The 12,037-nt window shown below is 36.9% G+C and overlaps 1 protein-coding gene across 1 annotated transcript; it reads right to left on the bottom strand.

Annotated features, from left to right (window-relative positions):
* Positions 1 to 360: 360 nt before the first annotated feature.
* On the bottom strand, positions 361 to 6,472 carry ZNF518B (zinc finger protein 518B). Its single transcript, XM_009328856.1, has one exon. It carries the CDS (start codon positions 6,266 to 6,268, stop codon positions 3,023 to 3,025), a length of 3,246 nt encoding a protein of 1,081 aa, XP_009327131.1. The 5' UTR covers positions 6,269 to 6,472; the 3' UTR covers positions 361 to 3,022.
* Between the last annotated feature and the right edge of the window lie 5,565 nt (positions 6,473 to 12,037).

Genomic DNA, 12,037 nt, shown 5'->3' with positions numbered 1-12,037 from the left:
GCAAATATAGAGATAAAAATCATCAGTAGGAACAGTAGATGTGCTTCAAACTCAGCAAGAAAACATGTTCTAGTGTGTATCAAAAATGACAAGAAGGTGGTATTTTTCCAGTAAAATACGGTAATATTTATTCATATAATTTCAGTTTTGGAAGGCTTAACTAAATTGATTACAAATATGAAAGGCAAACATCAGTATTTTTCTGCAAAGCATCCATAATCTTGCTTTCTAAGCACACTCAGAAGTTTGACTAGGTAATTGGAATATACCAAGAAAGAAACCTCGGTTACTTTAGCCTTACAGAATAGAAACAAGAAGAATAAAAACATTGAAGCCCAAAACATGACATTCCAACCCAATTTATGATGTAGCATGTAGTGGCACAAATGATCTCTCAAAAAATTTAGCAGTTGGTTGTTATTTCCTTGCAACTTTTTTATTTCTCAATGCTGCACCAAAATGCAAGAGAACATTCATTATAATTATTTCTCTCAAACCACTGAGACTATTAAACTTGAAAGAAATTACTCTGACGTGACATTAGCTAATAATAATGAAAATTAACAAAACAGAAGCTGCTAAATAGTTTGGCAGAGCTCATAAAAAGGAAAAGAGGCATGACGTAATCTGCTTTAAGAGTTTCACAGCCACCATGCAATTTAACTTACAAAAGGTTTTCATGTTAAAACAAAAGAAATTTTCTAAATTAAACCCCTGAAAAACACACAGCTTAACAATTTAGATAGCAGATTATGGCAGTGACATACAAAGCTTCGCAGATGTTTACTACAACAGTAAACTTGCTTACAAAAGACAAGTATTAGTAGTATACTTAAACCACCTAGCGTTTATGATGCTGAGCAGCAACACTTCGCCGCCCTCCCAGTACAGCTTTCATGAGGAATGTTCTAATTTTGCCAGTGACAACTCTTATGAAGCAAATTCAAAACTGTTTATTTAGTAGCTTCTACAGAAACAAAATTAATTCAAACAGTAACCTGGACTGAAGGAGTTAAAACAAAGGAGGAATTTTAACCATGTTTTTTATGTTAAAAATTTTGATATTTACTATATGTGATAAGCCAGAATTTTAAAATGGAAGGTATTTTCACAATCAAAAATGCAAACAGTACTGTAAGGTTTGGCATCAAAGTATATGAAGTGAAAAAACCCTCTAGTGTACCCATCTAAAAAAATATAATTCCATTTGAATACAAAATGAGAACTGTAATTTCATTATTATTGACAAAACAGACAAAAGGAACTTTGTTCTGTGGAACAGGTTAGTCTGATACAAATGATACAAACATTTTCCATGTGTACATGGTGAAAAAGACCTGACTTAAAGCACCAACTATCTGAAGGATTTTAACACTGTATTGCAAAATGACTGGAAAGCAATGTTTTAACTGGTTTTGAAAATAAGCCTCAGTCAGATATAGTTTTAAAATATTTACATTTCAATACAGATACGACACATACTTTATCAAAACAATGTATAATCTGCTGGAGTATATAAAAAAATATTCCCAGCTTAAACTGTTTACAAAAATGCACCAACAGTGAAAAGAGTTAGGAACTACCAGTTTTTCAAGAGTAGTCCCAGTTCAAACATAGAACACACATCCAGCATTAGAGTCAGTATCGATTTTCTTATTTGTAAAAATGTAAGAAGTTATTGTAATTGTAAATGTGCTTCAATATAGTTCATTCTGTATGATTTAAAATTGACAAGATGAAGAAAAACATCTATTGTTCATGTACAGAAACATTAGACTTCAGCATCATCCATCCCTCTTCTTCACTAAAAAACTTGAAATTTGGCCCCGATTTAGGAAAGTGTTTAAGCAACTGAGCAATGTTTACACTGCACTGAAGTCAGCAGATACACGTTAGACATACATATGTAACTAGGCACATGCTTGTATGAATTGAGACCTACAAAAAATATATTCTAACAACATCTAAATTCTTAAGATTAAGAAGGATGAAAGATTGCACTGAAAATCTGGTTCAACACTGTCAATGTAAAAGCTGTGCAACATGGTTTTTCATTTTGAAAAGTCTTCATCTTCAGTAAGTTCCCCCTATAAATAAGGATTAATGTACCGACTAGAGTTCTAACCAAATGCCCAATTCTGCAAATGTGTTTCTATCAGGCTACACACACGTGGTGGTAGAGGGTTCATGTTTGGCCGTTACTTCCTTAGATTTCAGAACAGCCTTGAGACCATACAGAGAAAAGCTTCTCTCTCCTATCGGTCCAAGCCTGAGATACTTCTGGCTCTGCCTGCTCAGAACAAAGATGGTAAAGAAAGCTGACAGTGTTCTGCTCTCTTTGTCACATCTACGCAATACAGGCTAGGTAAAGACTAAGTACTAAACAAAATTAAACTTTTTAGTGCTATCTGACCTAGTGGGAGTAACTCTGATCCCACAGATTCTTCATTTACACCCTTTTATCTCCTCTGAAGTCAGCAGAAGTGTTTTTGTTTCACTGAAACAGAGTACTTGCATTTAAGTTTTACTTTTTATGCGTGGTGCTTAATTTGCCACTAAAACCTATGATATACATTTGCTGCCCAGAGGATCAAAGGTACTTTTCAGTACACGTATGCTCGATCTCTGAAACACCATGCTGTAATAAAGCAAACTAAACCCTGTTAAATTTACAAAGATCTCATAGTCTAAGATTTTAATCTATAGACCTAGCACAAACCAGTTACAGCACAGTATCCTAGCACAGAGAATGGTAACTAGAAAGATGCTTGCATAGCAAATCTTTTTCAAATTTCTCCTATGGAATAGATGAAGTTGACCTCCAATACAGATTTCAAACATGAGAGTGCAAAGTAGTGCTTAATCCTCACTATCAGCTTCTCTCTATAACTCCGCTCTCCTCTCCCGCTTTGCTAACAGTAGAGACCGTTTGGCAAAATAAAGCAGTTACTTCAATCTTACTTTCCAAGCAACTCAGTGGCACTCATTAAAATTAAGAGGGAAACGCCCCCTAGTCTCTCAATTAATGCTTTTTTGCTGGAAGAGAAAGAACATCCCAACCCTTGGTTGCCTCTATCAAGTGCCTCTGTCCATGACTTATCCATTCCTCTTGGTCCATATATACTCTTCCACAAAACCAACACTTAAACATACACTGAAGTGTTTCAGCTGGTGAAGTTTCCACCACCTGGTAGTTGTTTTTATGGGTCTTTTTTAGTTTCATTTTTAGCATACTCTGCTTTTTTGCTTGGTTTCCTGTCTCAACATTTTGAAGAGTAAGACGCTTTCGATAACGTTTGACACCAAGACAACTACTTGTCCTTTCTGATAGAACTACTTTCAGGACTTGACCTTTATACTTGTTGATAGTCTTCATGACATTAATTATCTCTGGCGAGTCAACGTCAGGATGGTTTAGTACCACAACTGGCTGGTTACGACGAGGGCATTTTATCAACTGATTCATTCTCAGAGGGACAAGCCGAAGACGTCTTGCTGTCAACAGATATGACATGTCAGAACCTGAACTGGTTTCCGACTGAGTTCTTGTTTTCCTCTTAGGAAGTTCCCTGAAGCTTGCTTGTTTCACCTTATTTTTGGGACCTAGTTGACTTTTTGAATAGGGTTTGCTTTGCTTACTCACATCACTGCTTTTCTGAAACGGTACACCAGTTTGTTTGCTATTATTTTTAACGCTTGCCTCTCGCTTTGGTCTTTGCCTGAGTGTTATACTTCGGGACTGAGCATTCAGTTCACTCTGATTAGGCAAACATGGCAAATTATTGCTAAGTGTCTCAGAAACACTGACAGGAACCGGGCGAGGCAGAAACATTTCACTGCAATACGCAGAAGGAGCTGATGTTTCACTCCCGTTTTCTATTCCGTTTGATTTTTGACTGCTAGTAGCATTCAGCACTCTCAGCATTGTCCCTTTGGGGATAAACACTGGGGTAGCAACATGGGAATTTTTAGCTACCCTGCTTTTAGATGTTCTTGCAAACGTAAGCAACTGATCTTTACTGTGTTCTTCGCTACTAATCACACTGCTTCCACCATGCACTGGAGGGAAAGACACAGACTGTTCCACTTCAGTGGCAGGAACAACTCTCCCACAGCTTGCTGAATTTTCTTGAGGGAAAAGCACCTTTCTACTAGAAGCTTGACATCTCAAAGGCATGGATTTCATGTTAGATTCAGCAGCGGACATGAGCTGAGCAATCTTTCTACACAGCAGCGTTGCTGGCTTCTTACTGCATGTTGTGTCATCCCATCTAACACCCTCTGGAACGTTTTCAGCCCCAGAGCTAAGAGAAAATACAGATGAAATAACAGGTCCCTCAAAAGGGTTGCCTTTATTTTCCATCTTCTGTAGTTCTAACGATTCCAGAAGAAGATTGTTCTTTTGACTTACGGTTTCAGCTCTCTTTACTTTGCTAAAGCCAAAAGTCATGTCCTCGCAAGGTGGAGTTTTAATGACATGAAAGTTTTTTCCTGCTTCAGAAGATGTAACAGATTTTTTATCAAAACCCTTACCAGCTAGATGTGTTTCTGTAGAGCTGACTGGCAGACTCCCACATTCTTTGTCATCCGTCTTTAGAGGCAATGTATCCTTTTGTTTAAGGACTGCAGAAGAAGAGGAATTTTTGCCCTCCTGAGCGACCTCTACTGAAACGTTCTTGGAACATTTCTCTTCAGAAATAGCATATTTTGGAGGGGCTATATCCACACCTTCTTCATAACAATACAAGTCATAACGTAAGTTATTTTTTCCATCTACTTCCCACCTTGAGGATTTAAGATCACTTTTTTTTTCAGTACCATTCATCACCAGAGATGGAGAACAAAGTTCTATAACACCTGAATGGACATCAATACCTTTCACCAAATGAAAGCATAATTTTGATGCATCTTCCCTCTGTATAGATACAGAGTTACAGTCTGAGAGTTGAGAATCGGAAAAGCAAAGACATTCAGAATTCTTGTCATAGGTACTATCCAAATTAAGCTGGTTACTAACACTGGATAATTTGTCTACATTCACTTCCATGGTTAGTAACTCATTTTGAGATACAGAACATGTTTTTTCTCCTTCTGCAGATCGTTCTATATCTTGATTCTCAAGTTCCTCTTCAGCACTGTTTACAGGTTTGTAAGTTGCTTCTTTCATAGGAATCAGTTTAAGAACCAACTGTTGCGTTCCATTCACTATTTTAATCTCTACTATCTGAGCTAAACAATTAGAAGGAACTACAAGTTCAGACGGTGCAACTACTGTTAAAGGCATCCCAGGTTGCAAAGGCTCTGTTTTTGGAGAATAAACCTCAACTTCAACACTTTGATTCTCACATACGCTTATTTCAGATGGCTCCAGTATTGTTTTATCCTGGACTGATGCTGTGTTTACGCTACATTCTACATCATGAGACGAACAGACTGTTTTAGTTACTTTATCTGGAATCTCACAAACCATATTTGAAGACAAATTTGAAAGTTTATTGTGAAAAGGAATTTTATCGTATTTCTGCTTTTCAAATAAAGTGCTTTGACTCTGCTTCTTTTGCTTGTGGTTTATGATAGTATTTGACAGCCGTTTTGTGGGCGTTTCATGTACTCTTCTCGTATGTTTGACTATATAGTCATGTCTAACAGCACCGTATTCACAGTATTCACACTGATACGGAAAAGTTCCAGTGTGTTTCACCAAATGTCTCTGGAATTCTCCTTTGGTGTAGGATATGTAACTACAGTGGGAACAAATAAATTTAATTTCTTCATGTTGACCTACATGCTTTTTATACTGCAAAGGATCCTTTGTTGAAAATCTACATTTATCACAGTAGTATTTACCTGGCAGAAAGTTTTTAACTTTAAATGTTTGCTGGGTTTTACTTGGGGATTTTTTTTCACGTTTTTCAAAGCCTACAGCATTGGCACCCTCAGGAACAAAATGGAAAGCTGGTGGTGTAATATGGCTGCACTTCTTGCAGATGAAATTTTTGTCTTCAGTCCACCCAAGCTTCTTATGCTTTTGTATATCTTGCATTGAAATTTTCTGAACACTTCTGCATTTTATACAGCTTATGAGTGACAACTTATTATTCTCAGCCTCAGTCCCTTGGTAACAGCAGTTTTGGTCATCATCCCCTTTTGATGGATTTGTTTTATCCTCAGAAGATTGCTTTGGGGATGTAGTTAAGGAATTATTTTTATCATTAACTTGGCCAGAGTACAATCTTGGTAAAATTTCCCTCATTTTTTTCAACTGCATTTCAGAAGACGTGACTCTGCACCAGTTTTGTCAAACACAGCAGCAACAGACAGAATGTTTTCTTGATATTAGTCTTGTGTATGCTGCTTAGCAATCAATCATTCAGGCCAACAATCTGCAGAATACACGCTTTGGAAGAAATGGTGCTCAAGGAACTGCATCCATATTATAGTCCATGTTCTTAATTTTATTCAATCAACTTGCAGCACTAAAGAATAAAAAGCAGAAGATTAAGTCAGTTACAATTCACTGATCATTGAAATACAATGAACTAATAATTGAACTATTAGTGGACTACAGCTGAATTACAGAGTGCAAGTCTACTGTTAATATACCACTTGATTGTATTCTGCACATACAACCATTAACTCTAAGCAAAAGAGACCAAATCAAATAATCCTTTAACATTTGCTCTTATTCAAAATGTTCATAAATTCATAAAAGTATCTGCTATGCATCAAAACCTAAACAGTTCATGCCATTTCTTCCATGTCATGAAAAATTTTACATTTAAGAAATGTATTTATAAGCCTAACAAGAAAGACACTTGGTAACAGAACTGAGCAGCAGAATATGATTTCAGTTCATACACAGCCCTTAACTCGGGAAAAGATATTGCGAAACACTGCAGGTGCCACTCATTTGTGAATCCCAGCAGGAAAAAGGAGAGTGACTGCAATGGTTACTAGAAACACGCAACTACGAGTTTGTTTTTAAATATAAGGATTTTTAAGTTAGCATGGAAATTCCTGAAGTACAGAAGGAAGTTCTTTTCTAATCAGGGCCAATGTTTCAGATCCAAAGTCTTGAACACTAATTCATAACAAGGTGTGATTTATACTTCACATGTTCTCAAAGTAATGAAGTCAAAACAATCTGCAGCTGCAAAATTAATTACTTTCACTTCTATTAATATCATAGTGTAATCACTTCTGTATATGTGGACAAGCATATAAGTAATTCACTCCATCCTGATAATACAGAATGTGTCAATCAAGCTAAATAAACAGCAGAAGGCAGAGGGAGAACAGTAATATCAGTGTAAAACCACCACATTAACTTGTGCAGCATATTTGGCCCCACAGGTTCCAGCACTCTTACTATCTCTTTTCTATATTCAACATGAACAAGATCTCAGCCTTTAAGCTTTTGCCAAGACTATGAGACCATTGTTATTTGGAAAATAAACAACTAAATTAGCCTTTTGAGACATACATAAAACAAGATGAAGTCCAAAGCTAACAGCAACAAGTAAAATCTACTCAACACCTTTCTTATTCAAACAGTCTTACTTACAGACATACTGTTGCACAGATCTGCCTGCACGTATAGACCCTATTTCATGAAATTATTTCTAAATTCCTTTGGATTTCAATACATCCTACACAAGGCTTCTGCTTCTGAAATCCAGTTCCTCTCCAAGTCTATCTACAGAGAGCAGGGCCTGATTTGGGCTCCAAAAGCAAAGTGCTGAGATCACCTAAGTAGCATCCTATTACAAAAATCCTACGTGAGGAAAATTTTACACTATGGTACATCTCCACAGTGGCTTGACAGGAGTAAGCCTCTCAGTAAGTCTGATCCAGAAAGTTTTTCTTGCATCTCCCTGTGCTCCATCTGCCAATATCCCTAAGTGCTATAGGAATGCTGCCCTAAAGATGGGGCAAAGAGCAAGTATACTGATGTAGCCTCAAACAACAGTAAAAAAAGTTAGAAAACTAATTAGGGACAACATAATGGGCTTTTCACTCTTTAGCAGATGGATGGCTGAACATCTGTAAAACTCCTCAATAGGTAGTTCTTAGGACTGTCGTAATCTCATCTCATTGCAAGGTAGACAGCTGTACCTCCTTAAGTGAAAAATCTCTATAACCCGATGTGAAAAACAAATCAATGGCAGCCTCCCAGGAAGGAGGAAAGTATACATGACTACTGTATCATGATCAGAAGATTTATTTTTAAGCAATTCTAATGTTGGTAACATTATGCCCTCTATTATCCAGATTCTAAAAAGGAAAGAAAAACAAATGTTTCTGGTAGTCTTGGATGGACCATTCTTCCCCTGCTAATATCACTTCTAAAACTGAAGATTAATCTTGTTGACATACAAGTGTGACGGTAGGCCTCTGTTCAGGAGATCCACTGTTTTATTTCAGGAGAAAGACAGTAAGAGATCTCGATAAGCTCAAGATCCAGATCAAAGATGCTTTAAAGATTTATATACAGCTTTAAGAAAGAAATAAAATTGCATTTGAAAGGGAAGGGTGAAGTTAGATCAATATTTGCCTTTTTTTGCTGTTAACAGCTATCCATTGCTACTGAAACTGCATTCCATATGAACTGACCAAAAAAGCATTGAGCACTTTATGCCATCAACATCCTTGACCACAAAAAACAGTATTAAAGACATGGAGAGTTTTCTTATATTTTTAACACTGTAAACTTCACTTTATGGGACAACATGAAAAAGGATCCACCACTTCTAAAGAGCAAGAAAGTACTGTCAAACACTTTAAGAATGCTTCAATTTACCAGACAGATCTTGGTTGCCCAGTCCAAGAGGACACTAGAAGAATTTAACAAAGGTAATTCAAAGAACAGGCTAGTAATCCTTCTAAGATTTCCTAACCAAATAGCTTTATATATGAAAAAGAAAACAAATAGGTATATAACCCCAAAAACCAAGCTTTCATTCAGACCTGTGACAAACACCATGTTGCTAGAATCCTGGTTTCGAATGTTGTTGGAGTTACTGTGACTGCATTTCAGATGTAGCCAGCAGCCAAGCAGCCACACAGCTGCTCACTGGCTCCCCACCCCGCCCTGAGTAGGAAGCGGAGTGAACTGGAGTAAAAGAGCAAAGCTTATGGGTTAGGACAAAGGCAGTTTAATAGATGAAGGAAAGACACAGGGACGTGACGCAAAGGAAATCACTCACCACCTTCCACAAGCAGACTGATGCCTGGCCAGTCTTTGAGAAACAGCCACCTTGGAAGCCAACCCCCCTCTCCCATTCTTCTTCCTGTACTTCCAGTTTTCATTGCTGAGCATGATGTTATATGGTACGGACTATCCCCTTGACCAATTCTGGTCAGCTGTCCCAGCAGCGTGCCCTCCCAATCTCTTGCCCACCCCATGCCTACTCACTGCAGCGGAGGCAGAGAGGGGGAGAGAAAGAAAACCTTGAAATTGTGCAAACACTGTTCAGCAACAGACAAAACACTGGTGTGTTATCAACACTGTTTTAGCCACAAATCCAAAACACAGCACCATACAGGCTGCTATGAAGAAATTTAACTCCATTCCAGCCAGACTCAGTACAAGGTGAAAAAGAACTGGATAACCATGTGATGCTGAAGCAACATCACTGTTGTCTCCCTAGCTGTTTTTTCACCAATCTTTCCTGAACGCTGAATAGTTAACAAGAAAAGTTTTGATGCAACCAGTTCCACTTCATCATTATATTGGATAAAACAAGCCCCAAAGTACACTGTAATCTCATTCTTACATTTAAAAAAAAATTGCTTTTTCTGGTTACTTCAGAAAAATGAGACCATCAAGGTACACAGAGGGGCGGTGTCATCCAGCATCCATTCACTCCATACAAGCGGCGGGAGCCAGGGGCGGGGGGGAATTCCCCTGAAGATTTGTTTTGATATTTACAGGGTTAGCAGAGAGATACTTCAGAAGATTTAATTAAAACATACATACTCGATTTTTCAAGTAACAATCAAATGCAGAGCACACAGACCAATCCAAAGATATCATTAAAGGAAGACCTGAAAGTCTACATGGAGTCTGAATGACAAACACAAGAACAGGATAGATGAAGAATGGAATAATAGATACTAAGAGTGTTAAATCAATTCCAGTCACTGTCTTCACAGGAATGGATTCAGAAGTTGTTTGTGAAAATACTTTGAAATACAATATGGTACCTAAATTAGGAGAAATTTAAAAAAATTAGAGGCCTTAGTAGTTTTGAAAAAAAATTGGAAGCAAAAACTTAGAGGCACATGGAAAAAGGACAACATAGACATGATAAACCAAACTTTCTCATTCACTCCTTCTACCAAACACCTGCAATTCAGTGACATTAAGAAGTGGGCCATTTAGTAAAAGGAAATATTCCCGCCTTTCACATAACGCTAGTGTATCTTGAACCTTGCTACTCAAGACACAGAGATCAATAGATCCACAGGAGTCAAAAGGCATTCCAAACAGTGGATATCACATTTACATAACGGTTAAAAAACCAAAGACCAATTAAAACCAAGAAAAATAGAAAGAAACATCCTCTGCAGCCTGACTGTGCCAAATTCATCCAGTACAAGGTATTTTGCACTGCAGCAGATTACAAACCACTGATGCGGCCACTGTCAGACAGGAATTGCCAGTGTCTTCCCATTATTCTGTACTCCTGAAATTTCCATTTACTTCAAATACATTAATACTTTGTTCATCACTTCAAAGAAACATATTTATTTTCCAGTGTTTTAGTTTCTTTTTTAATCTGAAATTACATGTTTCTATCAATGAGTGTGAGGAGCAGCACGCATTTATCATATGTTATCAAATAAATAAGACCTTACTTCAGCAAAGCACACACCTCTCTCACACTAAGTTCACAGACTGCATCCAACAATCAAGGCCTGCTTTGGTATTGAAAAGCCCATATAAGTCGTATCCTAAGAGAAAAGTTTAAACAGAATTGGAAGACACTGTGCATCACTGTATCAGGAGGATACAGAGTGGAAAATTTGAGTCTCTGTGAAAAAACTTAAATCTCTGCATATGCTTAAAATTGCCTTGCCTGTATTTTACAATTATATATACCATATACTATCCATTTAACATTGACTATCTCTGTTAAGCAGTTAACTGTGCTACTGATCCAACTACGTAGCCGCAATTATCAGTCATTAATTTTAGGCCTAATGACTGGGAGAGATCCAAAGTGCTTCACTCAAGTATAACGTATTGTAATAATTAAAAGAACTGATTTTGTATTAAGAACAAACTGTTCAAATACGCCAAAGAAATTTTATCTACAATTATTTCTTCTTAAAAAGACATTTAGTTTCACAATAACAGCTAATCACAATCATAACACTTTCTGTATCTGAAATTCACATAAATTTTTTCCATCAACATGAATAAGGAATGTCAATGCAAAGAATTAAGAAAAGCAAAGACCATGCACCAGGTTTTCAGAGCTTACTTTTATTACAAAATATACAGGTATTTCACTCTACAGAAAAAAGTTACGTTCAAAATTTTTACTACTTATGATATAAAGTTATGCAAAATACCAATTAAGACTAAATCACTATTTTTAGAATGGATAGGTGAAAAATTGTCCCATTTATTGACATTTATTGGCATTATAAGAAGTCAGGTACATATATGGACTACACAGTATTCTACGGAAACGGAGGTCTGCTTCTCTGTGGCTCTAGGACTGAGGCCTAGCTTTATTTGTATCTGAAAGATACACATTTCTGACGTATCATTCAATTGCTTGGTGGTCTTCTCACAATAAGCTAAGCAAGGCATTCTCAACTACCGTATCAAAAGTAGTATTTTAGGGAGTACTCTGAGATGTCTATACAGTTGTTTATCATTACATGTATGATCAACTTTAAAATTTAGACTGCATGTTTCATCATTTCACATAATTTACAACCATTTTCAAAATCTCTCTGTATATCCAAAGCATACTGACCAGTATTTAGCATTACCTTACTCTAAGCTTTAAGGCCTGTAAGC

This window comes from Pygoscelis adeliae, unplaced genomic scaffold, assembly GCF_000699105.1.
Source record: "Pygoscelis adeliae isolate BGI_AS28 unplaced genomic scaffold, ASM69910v1 Scaffold66, whole genome shotgun sequence".
In the NCBI taxonomy this organism is placed as follows: Eukaryota; Metazoa; Chordata; class Aves; order Sphenisciformes; family Spheniscidae; genus Pygoscelis; species Pygoscelis adeliae.
Note: the sequence above shows the minus strand (reverse complement) of the source record. Positions and strands in the feature narration are given on the sequence as shown.

Bases quoted from the DNA above. Each gene is read 5' to 3' on its own strand.
- ZNF518B (XM_009328856.1), bottom strand. From the start codon at position 6,268: ATGCAGTTGAAAAAAATGAGGGAAATTTTACCAAGATTGTACTCTGGC.